Source organism: Eleutherodactylus coqui, chromosome 4, assembly GCF_035609145.1.
Source record: "Eleutherodactylus coqui strain aEleCoq1 chromosome 4, aEleCoq1.hap1, whole genome shotgun sequence".
NCBI lineage: Eukaryota > Metazoa > Chordata > Amphibia > Anura > Eleutherodactylidae > Eleutherodactylus > Eleutherodactylus coqui.
The window spans coordinates 194,813,558-194,837,194 of record NC_089840.1 but is presented as its reverse complement, the minus strand read 5'-3'; the positions used below and the strand labels follow the sequence as shown (position 1 = coordinate 194,837,194).

At 43.6% G+C, this 23,637-nt stretch overlaps 1 protein-coding gene across 1 annotated transcript in view; it reads left to right on the top strand.

The window, feature by feature from the left end:
• NDST2 (N-deacetylase and N-sulfotransferase 2) overlaps nt 1–22,665 on the top strand; it is a 149,383-nt gene extending 126,718 nt beyond the window's left edge. The window contains exons 7-14 of the mRNA XM_066600513.1: nt 8,649–8,831; nt 10,419–10,515; nt 10,606–10,729; nt 10,823–10,997; nt 14,168–14,338; nt 17,156–17,265; nt 18,838–18,940; nt 20,644–22,665. Of these exons, the coding sequence (XP_066456610.1) occupies nt 8,649–8,831; nt 10,419–10,515; nt 10,606–10,729; nt 10,823–10,997; nt 14,168–14,338; nt 17,156–17,265; nt 18,838–18,940; nt 20,644–20,769 (1,089 nt within the window). The 3' untranslated portion in view covers nt 20,770–22,665. The remainder of the gene's footprint in view (nt 1–8,648; nt 8,832–10,418; nt 10,516–10,605; nt 10,730–10,822; nt 10,998–14,167; nt 14,339–17,155; nt 17,266–18,837; nt 18,941–20,643) is intronic.
• Nucleotides 22,666–23,637: the final 972 nt, after the last annotated feature.

The window sequence follows — 23,637 nt, the reverse complement described above, 5'->3', positions numbered from 1 at the left end:
TGTGATCAGTGGGGTGTCTTGGACTCCACCAATCTGACTTTTATCAACCATTCCATGGATGGCTAATGAGTCTAATGATTGGGAGTCCCACCACTGAGACCCCCCCCTCACTGATCACAGGGGGTGCCATGTTTCCCTCTCCTCAATGCCCCCCCCCCCCCTTACCCATTCCGTGGATGGGTGATAAAAGTTAATTGTAGGATAACCCCTTTTGATAATGTTTACTATTTAGTAGCAATTACTGATCAAACCACAGGTTTGTGTCCGTCATGTAACTGATGGCTACACGTATGAAGTCTGACTGCCAACCTCATAGCAGTACAGTTTTCTTCGCTAAAGTTTCCATGGTGATAATAAATATTAATCAGATGATAAGGACCTAGTTTTCCAGATTCACGGTCTCTTGGGATTGCTTCAAGCTAATCCCAAAATGATATTAAAGATAGGGGTTGAATTTGTAATTTACTGTGAGATCTTAACAAGCGCCGTATCAAGTATGGGGAGGTAGAGGTTGTCAGCCTCTATAGATGCATTTTTGTTTCTCTCCAGGCTTCACTGTCCACCTTTTATTTTCTAGACTTTCAGGCTGGCTGTCCACAGGCGATTGTTCATAGCGTGATCCGTGGCAATAAATCGCACACGGATCACACTTGAAACGCTTTCCATAGGATAACTATGGAAAGCGCAGCCCGGTGTACACTAGTGGGAAATCCATTGTCATTTTCTGCTCACGTCTAAAAATCGCAGCATAGGCTCATCGCAGTGACTTTAAATGAAATCCGCTCCTGAGAATCAGCCCCGCCCTTGGACAGGCGGCTTTAATGACATCGAAGCTTTCCATTTACCTTGTGTCTTATTTAGTTTGCAATGAGCTAGTGCCTTGTATGGGCAGCTTGCTACAGAGATTGGTAATGTGTGGTGTTGGCGCAGCTTATACATGGAGACATCTACTTGTGTTCTCCGATAGTTTCCTACTTTAGTGCTGTCCTCTTGCTTCCAGTAGCTCAGTAGGTTTATAGACTGCAGCCACATAACCTTTGACGCGCAGTAGAAATGGTCTTCTCTTTACTGGGTATAGTCTGCAGGTGCACTTTAAGTGTTACGAGCAAAAAAAAACAAACTGAAATGTAGTTGTGGATGGCGGACCGTGACTGTCCATTCCAGCTCGATTGCTTTTATTAAATGTAAATTTGTCAGTAGTCTGTCTTGTTGGTACTGCGGGCACACACTGTGCTAGCCGACAGGACGGGAGATGGCATTATCACTCAGCAATCACCTGTCTACATAAGTACAGTGAATATCATCTCCTGTGGAGTCTTATTATATCATTCTAGTCAGGCAGAACCTATTCAGCCTTTACTACAGTCAGCCGCTGGTTACATTATATTAGTTGGAGTTTGCTTAGTTTTTCATTTTAGCTTAATGTTAAGGCCGGTACAACCTGAATTTTACAGAGTAAACTCGTTAGAAAAAACCAATCCCTTCCCCAGAAGAAGTTGTCAGATGGAATGGAACTTTCCCTGTGTGATTTGTAACATTGATATAAGTAATGGATTACAATATCCGAGCAAAAGATCATTTACTGTGGAGAATAGACCCCCTTGAAAGGAGGCTCTAGTACCCTGTTATACCACCTCTAGCTTGGATACAAGATGTGATATGGAGGGAGCTTGGATACAAGATGTGATATGGAGGGGGCTTGGAAGCTCTAGTGCCCTGTTGTATCCAAGCTAGAGGCGGTACAAGATATTGTACTGCCTCTAGGTTTGATACAAGATGTGGTACGGACAGGGATGGAAGCTCTAGTACCCTGTTGTACTGCCTCTTGGTTGGACACAAGATGTGATACAAGGGGCATGGAAGTTCTAGTACCCTGTTTTGTCACCTTTAGCTTGGATGCAAGATGTGATAGGGGTGGGTATGGAGGCTCTAGTACCCTGTTGTACTGCCTCTAGCTTGGATACAAGACGGCATACAAGTGGGCATGTAGGCTCTAGTACCCTGTTGGGCCGCCTCTCGTTTGGAAACAAGATGGGATACTGGTGGGCATGGAGGAATACAGGTTCAGTATGGTATACTACAGCACATCGATACACATTTGCTGTAACTGAATCTCTTGATGGACAGCCTACAAGTTTGCACAAAGTTGGCATCCCAGATGGTCCCATACATGTTCTATTGGTGATAAATCTGGTGACCAGGAAGGCCATAGAAGTGTGCCAATGTTGTGGAGCCATTCCTCTGACCCAGTTGTGTGTGCGGCTGAGCATTATCCTGCTGGAAAATGCCTCTCAGAAGCCGCCATGAGAGGAACAGATGTGGCTGCAGGATGTCCTGAACATATCGCTGAGCTGTCATTGTCCCTCATACCACTACTAGAGGTGACCGACTGTTATATGTGATGGCTCTCTGTGTAGTGGCTGGCGCTCTCATTGAAATCAATGCAAACTGTGCCTGCAGTTACAAGCGCTGGCAACTGCAGAGAATTCCGCTGCTTCTGCTTCGACCTCTATGTATGTGTGGTGCGGTCAGCAGGTGTCAGCTCAGCTGATTGGTCGGGGTCCTGAGTGATGGACCCCAGCCAATCAACTATTGATGACCTATCCTAAGGATAGATCATCAATAGTATTCTCACTGGAAAACGCCTTTTAAGGAAATTTACTGTATCACGGTTGAGAGAATAGTCTCCACACATAGTGTTTATTCCCGAAAATAAGACATGGTCTTATATTAATTTTTGCCCCAAAAGAGGCACAGTTTCTTATTTTCGGGGGTGTCGTATACTCACTAAGCCGGTGGCGTCTATGTTCCTCACGCTGCGGCAGGCTGCAGTGTAATCCTTAGCATTGATATAGCTCTCTTCCTGATAACGGGGCTTTGAATACCCCGTGTCCAGCAAGCGAGTGCTGTGATTGGCTGAGCAACGGCGCTCGTGATCCAATCAGAGCTGGTGGTCGATGAACCAATCACAGCCATTCAGTGATGTCATTCACTGGCTGTGAATGATCGAGCGCCGGCTCTGATTGGCTGAGCAACGGCACTCGCTGCTTGCTGGAGGCGTGGTATTCAAAGCCCCGTTACTAGGAAGAGAGTGCTATGTCAATGCTAAGGATTACACTGCAGCCTGCCGCAGCGCCGGAGACCGATGCAAAGGAACCCAGACGCCACAGACTAGGTGAGTATTGCTGTTTTCTTTTTTTTTTTTCCCCATGTAGTTTAGCTAGGGGTTATTTTTGGGTGAAAGCTTATATTTCAAGCCTCTCTCCTCCCCTGAAAATCAGGGTGGGTCTTATCGGGGAAACACAGTACTACTTGCAGTATCAATAACTACAGTCCAATTTCTTTGGGCTTCTTTTTGTTCCTTCTGCAAATTAGCATGTAGTCACGTTCTCCATATAGCTAATAGGTTTTATTATGTTTTACAAGAGAGGAACAAAAGAAAAATAGCAATTTTGGCATTACTTTTTTTTTTTATTTATTTTTAAAGCGTTCACCATGCTTGATAAATAACTAAATATTTTCAATGTCTGGGAAGTTAATTTTTGGGGGGTATTTTATTCATTTAAAATGGGTTTTTGTGGGGGGAAAAATGCATATTTTTTAACACAAACAATAGTTTAAAAATTTACAACTTTATTGAACTTTTTGGACAGTATTTTGTTTTAGTCTTTCAAGGGGTCTTGAAGATGGAATCTTTTGATCGTTAGGATAGTACACTAAATTACTTATGTAGTGCCTTTTACTAAGCCTATGACAGCTATGCATTAGACTCTGGGGTAGATAAGCCTAATGGGCTGAGTTGCAATAAAGACATGAAGGCCTTTGTCAGGCTCCCACCTGCCATGGAAAGCCATTGATGCCTTATGATCACATTGCAGGGTGCCTGACTTGTGACATAGCCTTCTCCCCCTGTCATCTGTTTACATGCTGCCTTTGCTATTGGTTTTGGCATGTAACAGGTTACATTGCCTGCATCTGGGGTTTCTCCTCTCCTGGCAGTTAGAGCAAGAGCCTGGTTGTCGGTAGTCAGCCAAGGCACCGCCTTTAAAAAAATTAAAAAAAAAAACCCCAAACAAAATATGAGTTTAAAGTCCATTCATGAGGTCCATATAAAAACAAAGTGTGTTGGTGGTCACTAAGGGGTTAAATACCCTAGATTTGCCATCAGAATAAAATAGGATTCCGTGTGCACTTCAGAATGCTCTGCTGCTGCATCCAGACACAAGACTCCCGTGTCGGACCCATCAGAGAGTGATTTATAAATACATTTTCGGCTGCAGGCTAGAAAAACTGGAGGAGAATGTGAGACTGAAGCCTGCAATCCAGATGAGGAGAAGAGAGAAATAGTTGTTTGTGTGAATGATGTCCTTTCACACCGTCATTGCGCGGTTTTCAGAGTTACGGGCGAACGCCTTTCACGGTGTGCACTGCCGCAAGGAAACATTAAGTATACCTCCACCACACCGTACATGGCCACTAAATGGCTGTAATGGAGCACCCTGTCAGTTCTGGCTTATGGCTGCAAAGATTTATGCCATGAACAATGAAGATTGCTCATGGCACGAGTAGAACTTGACGCCAGCGGATCGAGGTGTGTTATATATGGAGACAGAATAGTATAGACACACATACATCAGCCACTACGTTAAAACAGGTGACATAAATAACATTGATTATCTTTAAAAATGAGGGGGTCAGGGTTTAGTCGGCAAGTGAACAGTCGCTTCTTGAAGTTGATGTGTTGAAAAGTGGAAAAATGGGCAAGAGTAAGGATCGGAGTGAATTTGACGAGGGCAAAATCATTGGATGACTGGGTGAGAGCATCTGCAAGATGGCATGTTTCCAGCATGCAGTGGATAGAGGCTACAAAAAGTGGTCCAATGAATGACAACTAGTGAACTGGTAATGCGGTTATGAGTGGCCAAGGCTCATTGATGCTTGTGGGAAGGCTAGCTGGCCTGGTCCTATCCCACAGATCTGTTACTGCAGCACAAATGACTGCTAGTTATGATAGAAATAAGTTTGCTTCAGACTGGTCAGAGTGCCCATGCTGGCCCCTGTCCACCAACGAAAATGCCTACAAAGGGCACATGAGCATTAGAACTAGAACATGGAAGATGATGACCTGGTTCGATGAATGACGTTTTTCTTTTAAATCATCTGGGTGTGTGTGGGTCAGATTGCTGGAGAAGACCTGGCATCAAGATATATTATGGAAGAAGACAAGTTGACGGAGGTAGTATGATGGATGTTTTGTTACCTACCTAAAGATTTTTGAGGTCAAAGTACATCCCTTGATAGCTAGATATTCCCTAATTGCAGTGACCTCTTCATGAATGGTTTGAAGAACATGAAAAATACTTTAATGCATATTGACTTCCAAGTTCTTCATATCTCAGCCCAATCAATTATGTGTTAGAAAATCAAGTCTTATCCATGGAGGCCCACCTCTCAACTTACAGATCTTAACTTTCAATCTTTGGATTTCCTTTATCCCCTGTCCTGTTTGAGTCTGACCGCAGGAACCGCCACCAATCACGAGGTTCCCCCCTTTTGAATAGAGCAGTGATCAAGCAAGCCCCTTGGAGATCCATTCATTTTTATGCCGAAGTGAATGCTTGCACTCTATCTATAGATGGGGAATAATATTCAAACTTAGGAAAAAAACTCTATAAAGGTCTAGAAACCTCTGCTGCTAATGTCTTGGTGCCAGATACCACAGAACCCCTTCAGAGATCTTGTGGAGGCCGTGCCTCAGTGAGTTGGAGAGGTTTTGGTGACACACTTTTTAAGTTCTGGACAGATTGCACTTGCTCTGTGTACATGTGGCAGGGTTAAGGCTCCATTTTAATAAGTTACACTTGTTAGTTTTGCTCATCTTTTATTTAAACACTAATGCAAAAGTCGATCTACAGAGCATCTCTCGTAGATTTCAATGCATGACTGGGCAAACAGCAAAGTGCAGTATTGAAATTGTCCTCGAAAGGAGGAGTTAAAGGGGTTTGCCCATGAGAAATGGTATGGTGCTCCGCTATCTCCTTCAGACCCATAAAGATTGATTGGAGCACATGTGACCACCACACCAATCAAATGGGGGACACAGACCCAATGCTCCCAGCATTCGGAACCCCCGCAACCATATAAAAAGAGAGGAAAATTTTTTATGTTTTTTACGGCATCCAAAGCACACCATGTATTCACCCTACTGATACGGGGTAAATGAGGGCTTGGGGTATTGATCATTTTAGTGTAAGCTCTGTACAGTTACATTTTTTACTGTTTCCACTCCCACATTTAGGGTGCTTTCACATGAAATTAGCCCGCATTATGTACTGCAAGATGATGTGGTAAACACTGCACCAATGTACACCGTCTCTGTGTGGACTTTTATGCGGAAATGAAAATGGTTTAAGTTCTGCCGGAAATTCCGCATTAAAATCCATGTGTAGACTTGCGGATTTCCACAGTGGCAGATAAGTCGCGTTTTACAGTGCAGAATGATTGTGCTGGTGTGCCGGCGGCTGAGGCACTAGTTATTCTGCATGATAGTGAGTGACTGTAGACTGATAGAAGTCTGGGCCGCACTGCTTACCAATCTGTGTCAGGCAGTGGATGCACAGCCAGCTGTATTCTTCACTGATGCATCTTCAGTGTTCGCTGTCACCACCAGTGCTATTGAACATGCAGGCTGCCTCCGAGTCTGTCCACTCCAGACAATACTGTCACTGGCTCACCACCAGATGTGTCTGAGACAAGACAGCACAGGAAGCGAGGGTCGCGTGCAGGTGGTGATCATCACTTGATTGATCCGCCTTGCTGCACGGTAGCCCTGCCACCTCCTCCAACTGACGTTACACAGCCACTGAGAGAGACTAGGCAAGGCGAATGGTGGAAAGAATGCGGGAAGAGGAGGAGAAAAAAAACAATGTAAACCCCATTTTTATGTTAGTGAATTAGAGGATGGGATAATTTGAATTGTGAAGGGGTTAATGGCTGAACAGGTTTCTAAATTCCGTGGAATCCTGGAATTCCATCCAATAATACCATGTTTTTGACAGATTTGCCTGTGCTTCTTTAATAGAAGCTGTGAGGTCCTCCATCTCCATGATCTCCTGTGTTATGTGGAGGTTCTAATTTTAGAATGCAGGTTTTGCCCCGTTAACCAGATGGCGCACCACAGAGTGCTTGTCACCAACGTTGGGATATCATGGAGATGCAGGTGATTTATGGAGGAGAAGTGTAGAAGTGATGCGCCAAACCTTAGGCTAGAAACCTGCCAGCACTGGCCAATCCCATATTAAGTTAGGTTCCTTGTTCCAATCCACATTTCCAGCATACTGGAGACATGGTGGGTATCATTTTTATGTAAGCGGGAGGGCACGCTGCACCAACGAGAGAGGATCTTGAATCCTACCAGAGATGGAAGATGTGTGTGAGATTGAGTATACGTATAAGAGAGAGTGGGGGCTCACACAAACACAAATTACTTTCTGTGATGTATTGAAGGTCTTACGCTGTGGAAATCCGCATGCGGAATCCGACTCATTTGTGTAAGTTCGGCCTAACTTGGATTTTATTCATTTAACATCTGCACAATCTGAGCTGAACAGTCCGGTGGGTGGTCCTGTCAGTGATAGACAGCCTTCACCTGTATGTACAGATAGCTGTCAATCACTGATAGCTCCGCCCATTGGACTGTGCAGCTTTGAATGAGTAGAGATATAAATGAATATAATACAAGTTCTACTGAATCTTTCCCCATAAAACTATATATCAGTCTGCTCGGCTCCTCCGGCCCTATAACATCGTGTCTGCAGTTAAGACCGCATGTTGCAGCTGTCAAATTCCCTTTAAAGGGATTGCATTGCCAGAAATTGTTTTATGTGTTTTTGTTTTTTGTATTCTTTTGGTGGTGTTTTTAATTGATATAAAATCATGAAATACTTGTTTTCACACTTTACTAATGACTATTCACTTCAGCTGCCTGGAGGCACACACATCCTGCTGCTCTGTTTATACAGACAATACGGGAAGTATGTGTGTCGGCAATATGGCTGCCTAAAGAAAGTTTAGAAAATGTAAACTTGAGTTTTCCAATTTAAGTTTGGATAGTAAATCTCCCGCATTTTTATCTTTTCTACAAACGTTCATCTAATTAGTGATAACTGAAATTGAATATACAAGACATTCCCAAAATAAAAAACTTCCTAAGTTTCGTGTCTTAAATGGGAACTTCAGAATAGCCTGGACTCCAGCATAAGTTACTGTGTTCCTAATGCAACCAAATCACTCATCTGTCGAGAGCTAACTTGGTGCAGGATGCACAAGTAGAGCAGAACGCAGCCTTCCCCCGTCTCCACTGAAATATTCAGCACCGCACCATGGCGAGGTCATGAAATATTCACTGCTTCTAGCTCTGTAATGTCATGTTAATGTCAAAAAAGACTTCACTACATCAAGTGAATGTGAATTATAACCAGAAAATTGGACCAAGGTCTCAAATCCCACAGCACCTGCAGCACCTCGCCCTATATATCGTCTTTTATCTGTCTCCGAAATGCATTAATAATAGATGAGTGTTTATACAGCCAAGTGCTCTACTTAGAAGAGTTAACCTAGATGGCATTCCCTGTGTGTGTCTGTTACAGATCAGCATCTTCATGACACATCTTTCTAACTACGGCAATGACCGCCTGGGGCTTTACACATTTGAAAGCCTAGTGAAGTTTGTACAGTGCTGGACCAACCTCCGATTACAGACTCTACCACCTGTCCAACTTGCAAAGAAATATTTTGAGATCTTCCCCCAAGAGAAGAACCCTCTATGGCAGGTAAGTGCATCCACTGATTACATAACACTCCAGCCTCCTTGGATGTTCAACACTCACTTGTCATGATGATCACAAACCAATTTGTACCTGCTTCATTCCAAAGGTCATGTCTATTGCACACCTTTCAGAAGGGGATTTAGAACGTTTTCTTTTGTTCTATGCTTTAAGCCAGTCGAATTCTAGGTTTACACAGTGCCAGACATATTTTTGCTGTGGCATGCTGCCTCTTGTTCCTGCTCTCTAATGAAATGCAAAAGATTACAAAATGAAAACTCCCGTGTTATAATCTAAAGATATGAATAATCACTGCATTAGGAACCCTTACACAATAATGGGATGGTACACCTTTTTGGGCGGTCATGGTTTTTAGACGTCGGGGAATAGATTCCACGAGGAGCCAAACATCCTCCATACTCAACTTGACCCATTCCTGCTGCAGCAGCTCCGTCCGTTGGGGCACATTTTGTGGCTAAGTGGGAGCAGGTCTAGCAGCCTTTTTCAGCAGATCCCAAAAATGTTCAATGGGGTTACAGTCCGGTGAATTTGGAAGTCAAGGCTATGTGGAGAATTCATTAAGTTCCTCCAACCGCTCCCTAGTGATCCGAGCTCATTGACATGGAGCACTGGCATGTTGAAGGATAGCACTATGGTTGGGGAAGACTTCCAGAAGATATAGGTGCAGATGGTCAGTTAGCAAGTTCTTGTATCATTCATCTTTTCAAGGATTGTGTTATGATGACCAACAGTCCTAGGCTATGCAAGAAAAACGCTCCCCAGACCATGACCTCGCCACCACCAGCCTATTGAAATGTAATGCTACACCAATAGGATATGGCTTCATGCTGTTTACATCAGATGTGGACCTGGCCATCCGTATGGTTTAGCAGAAAATGCAACTCTACCCTCCAGGTAACCTTCTGCCATGTGTCCAAAGTCCATTGACCTCTTCTTTGGGCCCATACTAGGCATTGTTGGCAATGACGTGGGGTCATCCGGGGCATCCTTGTTAGTCTACTGATCTCCAGTCGACCCAACGTATGCCGCATGGTTTTTGTCATAGGTCAGTTGGTCCACTGCAGCACATAGTTACTGAGATACTAGATGTGCCACTTGATGCTCACTTTTAGGATTAAATACACGTGGCCTGCTGCTGTATGATCTTCTGTCAGATATCTGTCCAAGGTTCAACCAGTCTTGGGACCCTTTTGTTACTGTGGTTCAGTAACCGCCAACAAATGCAACTGTTTCAGAAATACTTTGCAGCACACCTCTTAGACACCAACAATCTGCCTGTGGTCAGTCACTCAAGTCACAATGTTTACCGTTGACTGCCAACTGTTGCCTTCTGCTATGCAGTGCCCATCACAGGGTACAGTGTTACTGATGTAGTGATCGTTCAGTAAACAATGGGTATAGCAATGAAATAAGGTCCTTATGGCTTCAAAGCTCTGTTACTTTTATGGCTGTAAATGATCGCCAAGAACCTAGAGGTGGCCTTCACCACCAGTTGAGTTTTGCTGTATTCCTTTCTCCCAATCACGTCAGACCTGACTTTGAACAACCAATGCATGTTGTCTGTTATTTCAGAACCCATGTGATGACAAGAGGCATAAGGATATCTGGTCAAAGGAGAAGACATGCGACAGGTTGCCTAAGTTTCTTGTTGTTGGGCCTCAAAAGACTGGTAAGTGTATTGGTAATCTCCATGTAGTTAGTCCTGGTTCAGGAAGTGAAGTCCTTTACCTAATAGTAATTGGTTTTCATTGCTTCACAGGTACAACTGCTCTGTTTTCATTCCTCAACATGCACCCAGCCGTCACCAGCAACTTCCAGAACCCAATCACCTTTGAAGAAATCCAGTTTTTCAACGGAGTGAACTACCACAAAGGCATCGATTGGTAATTGAGTTCTAATGCAGTATACAGAGAGGTTTTGATTCCTCGTAACGAACAAACTTCACCAACCGTTCCTCTGTTTTTCTGCTCATCTAGGTACATGGATTTTTTCCCCATGCCCTCTAATGCCAGCACAGACTTCATGTTTGAGAAAAGCGCCAACTACTTTGACACAGAAGTGGTTCCAAAACGTGCTGCAGCTCTTTTGCCCAGAGCTAAGATTATTGCCATCTTGATAAATCCTGCCGATCGGGCGTATTCTTGGTACCAGGTAATTGGTTAATGAAATGTATAATTCTTATTTTTAATTGCTCAGTGCTTATTGGGTATGAGAATTCACTGGAATGATTAATTACTCTAATTATTGTAATCCATAATTCAGAAAGCACTGAACTTTTATTCATAAGTGCGTAATTAATAACATGTTCGCAGTCCTTGTACGTTAGTCCAACGTATCAGAAACCCTGGACTTGAGTGCGCGGGTGAAAAAGTGTATGAAATAAAGTTATGCTGGGTATATTCGGTTTCTTGTCTGACCCACTAAGTAGAGACCCCCACCTATTAATCAGCTGAGAGCGGCTCTGCGGACACTTTATATGTAACATTCCCTGCTGGGGATACAGAGCGTATGCTGCTTCCATAGAGAAGTAACTGGTCACTACGGAGCGGCACTAAGTGTAGCATTTGGTAATGGTATATCCTGACAGCATGTGATAAGGGGTGGCCCAAAAGTAACCACCATTTACATGGTATGATATTTTATGGCCTGGAAGACGTTAATAATTAGGGTATGCTGGCGGTTCTGATTAGACAGAGGTGTTCGGGTAGCTCCATCTATTTACAAGTCGGGTTCTGGATGTAATTTCTTGGGTAGACTAACATCAATTAAATATAGTAGAGAACTAACAGAATAGAGCGCCAAACAAGTAGTCTGCTCAAGGAAATTTACGAATCTTATCCATATCTTTAGACACCTCTGGTGCAGCAACATTTTAAGCTATTAACCCCTTAAGAACATGGGAATAGGAATATTTAATGTACCCTATAATGTACTGAAAAACTTTTTAAAAACTCTAAGTGGAGTGAAATGGGGTAAAAAACAAAGTTCCACCATCTTTGGGAGGGTGTGGGGTGGGGGTTCTTTCTACGGCACGCACACTGCTGCAAAAATGACAGGATAACTTTATTCTATGGGTTAGTACGATTACGGTACTACAATACCAAATTTATATAGCTTTTTTTCTTTTTCGGACGACGTTCACCATGTGGGGTAAATAATGCTTTACTTTGATAGATTTGGACCTTTAGAGACACAGCAATACCAAATATGTTTTAGTTGTTTATTTCATTTTTTTTTACTTAGGTTCTTTTATTATAAATATGGTAAAAAGGTTTTTACTTTTTATTACATTTTTATTTATTTTTTAAAAATTAAAACCTTTTTTAAACAGTTTTTGTTTTTTTACAGTCCCCATAGGGGACAAGAACGTCTTATGGTTTGATCGCTCCTGCAGTATGATATAATACCTTTTAGTATTACATAATACCGCGGTATATCAAGCCTCACCATAGGCATCTGCAATGGTATCCATGGGAGCTTTCAGAAGACCATTGGCTGCCATGACAGCCAGACAGCGCCCCGTGATTGAACATCGATCAGGGCATTTAAATGCTGCTGTCAGATTTGTCGGCACTTAAATGGTTAATGGCTCTGATCAGCGGCTGTGCTGATCGGAGCTGTTGTGGGCGCCGGTCGGCTATAAATCAGTTGGCACTCGAATTGTGTAAAGCAGGGTTGACCCCAGACCACCCTCCATGATGTAAATGTACGACCTGGAGCATTAAGGGGTTAAACCCTTCATAATGCTGGAGTACAGTGACTCCGGATTGGCATGAAAGTGGTGACAATGGGTGACTGGAGCGTGACCACCATTTACTGGATACAAATCTTTATAGCCATTATATAAAGTAATGGAAGTTGTAGAGGAGGATGTTGGAGACTAGGGGGCGCTGTGGTCTGTCTCCGGGTGGCCCCCCAGCATGCCTAGAATTAGTTTGTAGGCAGGTACTTAGAGGTTAGCTGTTTGGTGGCCTTATGGGTCCAGCCGTTCTCGCCATTATTAGCCTGAATGACCAGTGTTTGTGGCTGCACAGAAAGCTCATTAAACTATATCTACAACGAGCGGAGCGCAGATTGTCTGCAGGGGCTTCACATAATTTCCCTTATTGATTTAACTCTTCGTGGTCCTCTTTTCTAGGCGCATACAAAGTTAATTGCTTTTCCTAGCCTTCCGCAAGAGCAATATGTGAGTGCGACTGGCAACAGCCGCCCGGGGGAAATACTTAAACTTAATGTTTTTCCTGCGCCATTTCTTATCTTAGAAGAAGCTACGACAATTATGAAGTCCATTCAAGTGCTGCTTCTCATTTCTTAATAACCGTCTCGCTTTCCACGCCAGCGTGTTCGTTAGCAGCAGAAAGGGATAATTAAACTGGACCCGTCACAAATCCTCATACAGACAAATATGCCCTTTACTTGAGAGATTACCAGTGGAAGGAAAAGACAATACAGCCTCCGCCTCTCGATAACAGAGAGAAGTAGCCTGGAAACCCCACAGATCCACCACTAGGGGGGGCAGTACAGCCCCAGGCACTTGTACTTGGCCTATCACAATTACTAATGTTTTAAATGACGTGAAATTCTGTCATATTGAATGAATTTATGTCAGCTGACTTTACAATAAAGTATAACGTCAATGGAGGCAAAGGATAAACCAGCCGACTAATGATAAGGAGATGACTGCTGGTCCTGTGCCACAGGCCGAAAACTGATGTTAAAGTGTCGGCCTATTGTGTGGCGTAGTAGCCCAGATTCTCTTTAACCCCTTATGGACCAGGGTATTTGGGTCCTAAAGGACCAGACACTTTTGAGGAATTTTACCCATGTGGTGGTTTTACTGCCCTATTTTATTTTTTTTTCTACTGACCCTTTTTACTGTTTTTTCAGGTTTTTTTTTTGCTAGGGCCTTGCAGCTCTTTCGTGACAGGGGGCACCCAGTGGTCACCTGATCGCCAAGTTGCGTAGTGGAAGTAATATTACCACTTTCACTCTCTCTCAATGAGCATTATGTAGCTTGGAAAGGAGCAGGCAGAAGTGGTTAAATACTGCTTCCCCCTTCTCCTATGGGTCCTCAACTGTGCCTAACAGCTGAGGACCCAACCTGCTCCCGCTTGATTGCTGGAGCAGAGGCATTAAGCCCGTTATTGGCCAGGATTAAAGCCTAGGACCAAGTATATTTACCGCGCTTGGTCTTTAAGGGGTAATTTAAGGACGTAGATTTCAGCAATAGGTTATTTTTTGTCAAAAACTTTAGAGTTTATGAAGAATTCTGCAGGTATGTGATTGCTAAAAAAAAAAACACTTTTCCTTTTCTTGGTTAGCATCAGCGAGCACACAACGATCCTGTGGCCATGAACTACACCTTCGCTCAAGTGATAATGGCCGGTGTGCATGCTCCACAAGAACTGAGGAACCTCCAGAGCCGCTGCCTGGTACCGGGCTGGTATGCTACTCACCTTGAGAGATGGCTGACCTACTATCAGACAAACCAGGTTAGTGTGGCAGGAAATGGTGCGGATGGTCACATAATGCATTGTCCAAAGGAAAGCCAAGTGCCTCTCCTTGGAATTGTATCGTCCCGTGGAAATGCTCGTACCATCTGAATGACGAATGACCATTTGTTTGTCGATCGGATTGTGCAGGCATAAAATGTAAACGGGCCGTCCACCTAAGAACAACGGCCGGTTTACTGTCGGCCCACCCCACTTATATTCACTAAGTGTGTTGGGTGTTTCTGGGCCTGACAGTCATCCTGTGTAAAAGGGCCATGGGGCTTTCTTCACACACACTTTTTGTAGGTTTTTTTGGGTGCTTGATAAAAAAAAGGCCTTGTTTTTTGGGCACACATCTTTCACATGTGGTTTTTTACAGAAGCCTTTGGGAAAATACCTGAATAAAATTACCGAAGTGCTTAAAAAAAACCTGTTTATAGTGCACGTCATGACCAAGATTTTGCTGGGAAAAATAGTTTTTCCTAAAAATGCTGTATGTGAAACTACCCGTAAAGTGGAGCAGTCAATTTTATTCTCAAACACTGGACTCGGAACTGAACTCCAAGTCACGGGGCGAGCCATGTCGGCTTCTCCATGGTCAAATCATATGACTCCGGTCGGATTCTTACAAGCATAAGTGTATTTTCACAATGTTTGTGGCTTGGGCGTTGCATCGGCATATTTTATAGTATCTTTTATACACGCAAAATGCCCACTGATGCTCTTAGCCATTGGGGCGATCCAATAGTTTCATGAGTTCAAAATGTTCTATTTCGGGACCGTGTGCCGGGTACTTGCTGCCTGTGGCTTGGGCAACATGAACTTGATGACAGGCTGGGTTCACACGGGGCAGAACTGTAGCGGAATTTCTGTGCGGACTTTCTGCATGGAAATTCTGCCGGCAATCTTAAGCCCGAGATTTGCAGTCTGTTAGGGTCAAGCCGCGCTGAAACTGACATGTCACGCCAAATTCAAAGCCATGGCATGTCCATTTTATCGCCGTTTCCGCTGCTGGCTCTGTCCTCCCTCTGGGGAGAGATGGCCGCAGCAGAACAAGCCGCTCTCAAAACCCGCAGGACTACAGCTGCGGAAATCTTGCACGGACCTGCTGCGGATATTCTACGATATTTCCGCGGGATTTAAGCCCCGTGTGAACCCAGCCTCAGGGTATGCTGGGGCTTTGCCACAGCGAAAAGTATGCAGCAAAATCTGAAGCATTTACGCATCAAAATCCACATCATTGGTGCAGGTTTTGACATGGTTTTGATGTGGGACTGCTGCGGAAGAGCTGCAGAATTTCCGCCACATGTGAACAGCCCCTTAAGTGTTTTTACACACAGACCACTTTTTAAACCAAAAAAAAAACAAAAAACAGCTTCTCTAATCACTGGTGATCGACTTGCTGGGCAACGTCCCTCACTTATGCCTAAATGGCTTTATAAAGTCTATAGACAGCAGTTGTCTTTATAAGACCCCCACCCTTTAATGAATAGTTTAAGCAGCCAGCAGTCCGGTGTTTATGAAAGACCAGTGAAATGACAGTGGAGGATTTTCACACTCTTGGGGCGATTAGAAGACTGGCTGCTGTAAATGTTTTCATAGGTCCTGGCACCATAGTACTGGCTGATAGACAATGTACTAATTTTGTAGCGTGATGCACCACGTGGCAGGAAGTCTGGAACTTTTGCTTCCCTCAGCTGGATTTACTGTGAAGAAACTCCACTTCTGTGTTACTTGATCTGTTTACAACTGTGTATCTGTGTCTATCGGGGTCCATAAGAAACAGCCAGCCAAATACTTGTTCCCCCTGTAAACACTAGAACAGGGTTCCCCAACTCCAGTCCTCAGGGACCGCCAACAGGTCATGTTTTCAGGATTTCCTCAGTATTACACAGGTGATGTAATTATTGTCGGTGCCTCAGACATTGCCACAGGTGGTGTTATATAGGAGATCCTGAAAACATGACCTGTTGGGGGTCCGTGAGGACTGGAGTTGCGAAACTCTGTTCTAGGAAGTCTTAAAATGCCCCAGATTTATCTTGTTGGCCTACCTATAGACTACATAGTCTAAATTTACACAACTTAGTTGGCTTGGCTTTAGCCCAGATTTTGCATTAAACGTTTGCTGCGTGTTTGGTGCATGAGGTCACATTTAGGCCACACCTGTTTCCTGCTAAGTCACGCCCCCTTCCCACTAAGCCACACCTTTTACACCTTTTTTTGGGCACAGTGAAAAAAAAAAAGCCTTAATTGTCTAAAACACATCATAAATATAGTGCAACACGTGTAAGACCGTCTTCTGTTACAAATTACACCTGAAAACTGGCACATTTTCAGTAGTGAACTTGCCCTAACGTGTTCATTTGCGGGTTTTATTTTTTTTTCTACTTGTACCCTCCCCCATCCCCTCCACTCCTGCCGCACAAAGTATTACATTTTAGGCAGCGTTCTAGTGTTTTTCCTACATCTGTTCAGTCCTTGGGCACAATGAGCCTTCAATAATAAAATGACCACAGAAACGTCCTTTGTGCCTAAAGCCACCAGATTTCACGTTTTATTTCTCCAGTGCTTTACAGAGAACAGTAGTGATCTCTGGTAATGGGCGAGTCTGTACAGTCATTTGTCACATGAGACCCACTATGCCGATAGGTGCGCAATGAATGCAAGGCGCCGCCCCAGAAGGAGATCCCATCTTCATCCATACCGGCCACCGCTAGCTTTCAGCCTTCATTTATCACCCAGGCGGTTATGGGATTGTAGGCAGCGCTTCAGTGTGAAAGCAGCTTGTTAATTTTATTTCTTTTTTTCCTCCACCAGCTTCATATAGTTGATGGCCAAGAATTGCGGAACAACCCATCTGTAGCCATGGATGGCATCCAGAAGTTCTTGGGAGTAACACCACACTTCAATTACACACAGGCCCTCAAGTGAGTTTTCAGTGTGAGAATAGAGACAGAAGAAGTTGTAATGTTTGCTTACACTAAGCCGTACCGGAGACAAGCCAATAGGATAAGTGAGCAGGTCACAGCCCTACCATTCTCTGGTCAGGTTGTGAACGGCTTGGACATATGTTGGTCAGTAGTGGGAGTGGAATTAAACTATTGTGCTATTCTTATAGGCCCATTTACACGGAACGATGATCGGTCAAACAACAATTTGAGTGACCATTTTGAGTGATCATCTTTGCATAACTCTAAGTAGCTAATTGGCTACTAAAGAGTTAATGCAGGCGGAGCGGGATACCGCCGCAATAGCTCCAAGAACAATGCAGCTGTTTTGTATATGCAAACAGCTGCTTTATTCTCGGTTCTTCAGCTGAAAACTGCCAGCAGGATGCCAGCTAAAGAATGCTACCAGAACCGCCTGCTGAGATATCAGCTGGCTAGAAATGAGCAATGAATGAACAATGCACGATGGCCGCCAGTTTAGACGCAACGGTTATCGACCAAAAAACTACTTTTGAGCGAATTTCGAGCGATAATCATCATGCCTAAACGAGCCTTATGGGTGTAAGGGAAACCAGTAGTACTGGACAGCGCTACCGTTGATGAAAGACAAAAGTAGGCGGGGAGTTAAACCTGACCCTTCTTTAATAAACTTAAAACCAGCATATTAATGCATTTCAGCCCCTCCCACTGAGTGTGACCCCTCCTAATCAAGTGGGCATATTGGATGTATTCAGAAGTGCAGGATGCCCATATGCTTAGAGGAGCTGTGTTCTATCCAGCCATTCTGAGGAAGGGGCCGCATCTCCCAAATGCCTCAATGTGCTGTTTTTTTTGTTGAAGAGGAGTTGGGTTTAACTCCCTGGACTCTATTGTCCATCAAGGCTCGCGCTATGCAGCCCAGTACTTCCCGGTTTCCTTTCACCATATTCTTACGGCCTGTTGTATAAATTATGACGTTCTCTAGGCAGGCAGCACCTTAGAAATGTATTCACCATCATCCTCTTCATACCAACTGGATGTTATTGTCTACTGGAATAGCCCAACTACTCTTTGCACATCCTGTGGATTCTTCTAGGTGTTTCCAGCGTCCAGCGCTTGTGCATCCCGGCTTTCAGGTTCGTCATGTTGACGATGGCGTTCTAACATAAACACATTAGTTTGTCCACTCTCTGTCCATAATGCGCCTCATTCATTCATTCACTCTGCTTCACCTCTCCACAAGGAGGCTTTTGTTCTCTCAGAAAGTGCTTTCAGAAGGAGAATTGGTGTCCTGTTAGTTTCTCTGTAAGAGCTTCCTGACCAGTGCAATAAAAACCAGTGTGGAATATATACATATATATTAAGCATAGTAAATGGGAGATGGATATAGAGATCAATAGCTATTCATTTAAATGAAGCTCCTACCGTACTGTTAAAAAGAGGTTCTGCAGCAGTCTGTGGCTTGTAACATCCTTAGAATTCACCACACATGAGTCAGGGGTATGTTGGGTGTACTAGTTACACTGACTAGTAGTTGGGCAGGGTACACTAACCAATGTTTTATTCTCTTAGGTTTGATGAAGCAAAAGGATTTTGGTGTCAAGTGACAGATAATGGGAAAACCAAATGCCTTGGAAAAAGTAAAGGTCGCAGATACCCAGAAATGGAGCCTGCGGTGAGTTCTATGCAAGCACATTGAAGGAGTTATCTAGACATTGCCCACCAGGATGCATCGGGGTGGGAGTGGAAACCGCTGCTCCGACCCCTGTGTAGTGGCTGACGCCTGTAATTGCAGGCGCAGCTCTTATTGAAATCAATAGGAACTGCAATTTAAAATGCAGGCTGGGGTCCTATTAATTCCAGTGAGAGCTGCGCTGCCTACTACACAGGGCAAGGCGCAACGGCTACCACTCACACCCCCATGTATCCCTGCGGGCCATGAATAGAAAGTTACTGGCATCTCTTCTACATTGTGGACTTAAAGAGGATTATCTAACATGGGTCAGGTCCTAAAATTTGCATTGATGGTCTTTAGTAACTTTCCTGTAATGTTGGTAGGGACTCTTGATGATAAATGTGATAAATCTTTAAGTCTGATCTTAAGGGTTTGTCTGAGCATTCCGTATTCTATAACACTGTACATCCCCCTAATGAGCGGAGTGCTCAGTCGCCCTCTCCACAGTTCATTGCAGAAATAAGGTGTTTTTGTGCTGCTTGCTTGGAAGGTCCCATAGGAAAACATGGGCTACAAGATGTCGCGAAACGCAGCAATGGTCAACATGTCGCGTTTTTTTTTTTCTCGCAATGTAACATAGTAACATAGCATGTTAGGCTGAATGAAGACAATGTCCTTCTAGTTCAGCCTGTTTTAACCTCCCCCCCCCCCCCCCTTCCCCCTCTTGTTGGTCCAGGAAAGGCAAAAAAAAATCCCAATTAGCTCTTATGGAGGAAAAAAAAAAATCTTTCCTGACTCCATAATGGCAGCCAGAGTAATCCCTGGATCAACATTTGAGATCAACAATCCCGCTGGTTACCTAATATCTGTGTCCTGTAATCTAGCGCTCTAGAAAGGCATCTAGCAGCCTACAACACATCGCTAATGTGAAGGAACTCATTGGAAAGCATGGGCTTCACATACATGTGATTTGTACCACTGATGCATCAGGAGAAAATGGCGCGATTTTCGTCGCCTGTGTGAAAGCGGCCTTAATCATACAACATAAATGACCATATTTTTTTTTCTGCGCGTTTGAACGATTACAATATGAAAATTATATATAATCCTTTTTTTTTTTTTTTTAAGGTTTTCCACTGTTGCACCATAACACATGCATTTCTGGGGGAATGCTTTATTTGTTTTCCATCGTTGCACTTTAAGTCCCATAACTTTTTTCACTGACAGCTCTGAGCTGTAGTTTTTATTGGTACTATATTGGGGTAAATACGGCATTTTTGATTATATTTATTGCTTTTTTTGTGTTAGCAAAACGAGCAAAAAAAACTTTTTCGCTTTTTAAAAAAATATAACTTATTTGAGGTGTGGGTTAATTAGAGCGTTCAATTTATTCTGCAGGTTGCTACAGATAAAATAATACCAATAAAAAAAAAAAGTGGACAGTACACAAAAAGGGGTTTCTCTTGTTGATTGCTATAATAAATTGCAGTACATAGAATACCGATTACGGGGCCGTTGAGAAGTTCTTGTCTTGCTTCGGCTTGCCATGGCAACCCATCCTCCTCCTGCGATTACATGGCGGAGGGCTGATGATGTTACAAAGGGTGCATGCACCCTCTTAAGATGGGTCTTGGAAGCCTGTAACTTACTAAGCATTTGTGGGGTAACGACTGCATATTAATCTCTGTGCTTCCTCTTTTTAGTGCCGGAGTTACCTTGCAGACCTTTATCGGGAGAACAATGTCGAACTATCCAAGTTGCTGAACAGACTGGGCCAACCTCTGCCGACGTGGCTCCGAGAAGAACTTCAGAATTCCAGCAGAAGCTGAGTTTGGCCTCCACAACGGGGAGCATTCAATGCTAAACAAATTCCAAAAAGGCTGCTCTTGCCAATAACAGTTCCCATTTCTTGTGTATGTGATCATCAGCACTACAACTGTTCATCGGTCCTTTTGGGGAGCGGACAAAAGTTCTCATTGCTGTGGGATGTGGACCTCTTGTACTGCATTTATTAACAGCACCAACCTGACCATGACTCTGCCTCCTGGAACTGAAGAAGCAAAGTCAACTCAAGTATCAAAGTGTTAACAGTTTATAACATAAGATCTTTAGCCCCGAAGTAATGGAATCGCTCAACATTTAGCCTGTGTAGGCCACAAATCAAGGGGCATTAATGGACCTAGTAAGGTTATAAATTGTGGTTTTAACCTGACTTCTAGATCCCCTTCCAATGATATCCCCACCTTGGAAGAAGGATAACTTGCACTTATGGCAGGTTCTCCTGGCTGAAAGGGTTCTTCAAGCTGTGGAAAAGAGCTTTTAAGTCCATTTTCTCCCAGTTTGTGTGAACAAGCCTGAGATCTCATAGTCCTCTTTCCCTCTATAGCCAATGATAGGGTTTTTTTTTAACAGATCTTTCCTCTAAGGGGATGACATTACTCATACTTACAGGAAGTCTTATCTTGCTGCTCTTTCCAGAGGAAGCCTACTATCAGGTCTTCTTGTATACTGTTTATTGCTTACTGGCCATGGATTATGTTGGCATGCTGTGTTGTTACAAAAACATGGGCTCAAAAAGTCCCATTTTGTCTTGTTGAACAGGAAACTCAGGCGATTAACCCGGCCCTTACACCCCCTTTCAGAGGCGCTGGAGTCAAGAAACTAACGGTCTAAATAGAGCAGAATGGTAATTTCCTGTTAATCGGATTACTGTCAGCGAGCCGTAGATCTGAGTGTTTTATGTTTCTGTACAACTATTTTTAAACCGGGCTGCGTGGTTATCAGAACGGCGGATCTGTATATGTCAGGTAAAACGCTACAGATTTCAGTATTAACCCCAGAAATAGATGCATTTAGTACACGACGGCCCGTTCTGTGAAGCCCATTGGAGTACGATTTAAGGCTGTTCTGTTTGAAAAGGTAAGCCAACGGAGAAGACTATATGTCTCGGCTCGCCCTTCACACAGATAATCCGCACTGGGCTGTGGCTGCTAGCACGGTCCTGGTTACAATCATTCTAGCAGTTGAACACTGGAGGGCAGTGTAAGTTCTTCAACCTTTTAACCTGATAAATTTTAGGTAATTTTGAGATTTTCCGCGGCTCGAGCTTCTGAACAGTTAACATTCCATGAAATGTTACAAATTCCTTGCATTGGATTATAATAAGAGTGGAAGGGGCTGCAATCCGCTGGGAAAGTGGGAACCTTCCCATGTGATTAGCAGGAGTTTGTTCTTTTTCACGTGAGTTTTTAAGTCGTCTGTCATTCGGCAGCGATTCCCTGTGTTTTTAAGGTTCAGCTCTACACAATATTGTGTTGTCTTAACAGAATGTGAGGGGAGGGAGAGCAGATGGATAAGGGGCATTCCTACACAAGCTTCTTAAGTTAATCTGTAGGTATTGTGTATTTTGTAAAATGGTCCATTTACTCTTGTATGTTGAAATGTAAATAGTATGCAATATAGTATTTTATGCCATGTACCTTTTTTTTTTTTTCTTCTTTCAGCGGGTTAGAAAACTTGTACAACCAAATGCTTAAAACACAAGGGAAAAAGAAAAAAAAAGATACATGTGATATTTTGTCAACAAGCCCTCTGTCCCCGTACTGCACTGGACCCTCATGTATTGTGTCATTCACATTGAATGATGATAATGGAGAAATTTTTGGCTCTCGAAGCTGACCACATCAAAATAAAAAGCTAGAAGTAGCATTCGTGGATTCACTAAATGGTTTGTGGTTTATTTCCTTGTTTTCAAAACTGTAAATCAACGATCACTCTTCGCTCTTTTTTTTTGGGGGGGGGGGGGGGGAAATGTTATATACACAAAAAACATCTGCACCGAAAACTTGAACACACTTTGTCTGACTTATTGTTGGAAAACCCTCTCAAATGCCAGATAAGTTGGGGCTCATTCACACAGATGTATTGTCACCGCATATTACACACATTTCTTGTGTGTAAGGTGGTTAATGGCTGCAATGAAAGTCTATGGATTTTCATTCTTCCATTCACACCTGCGTTGGAGCTGCGACGGGGACACTACGCAGTAGAAATACATAGCAGCAGGCTCTTTTTCTCCGTGTTTGAATACGCAGCCTGGTTCTGCACAGAGTGGGGGATTTGAAAAAAATAAATTAAGTCACACTGCAGTTGTCCGTGACGTCAGCATCCCGGGCAAACGCAGTGCCAATCGCAGCCCTATGCAATCTCTGGCAGCAGAGTGCATGAGCTGTGATACGACAATGCTGCGAGATACTTGCAGCGTTGTACGCAGCAGCCTGTGTGATTGAGCCCTTATAAATGTGCATATTCTCCTGCTGCCTACCAGCAATCAGCCAGCGATGAGTCCTTGCTTACAGAAAGACGCTGCTACATCCTGATCCAAACAGGTGAGATACGGTATGTTCCTCCACAAATGGCAACCTTTGGTGAAATCTCTGCAGAAGAGAACTGTAGACTCTGGTGGAAGTTTTATACATTTTTGGGTTTGTAAGTCCCAAAGTGTTTGAAGTCTGCCAGCTGTAAGGAAGTGCATATCTGACAAGTCCATACACTAGAATGTGAACTGTGACTGCTCAATGCTGCTGAAGACCTACTCTATAACTTATGCCAGACATTGGTGTAAATTCTAATGGAAGTCTCTCGGACTGCTGGAGCCTGAGCCCCTCTCTTCTCCTCTGCGCTGCAGTAAGGAGAGA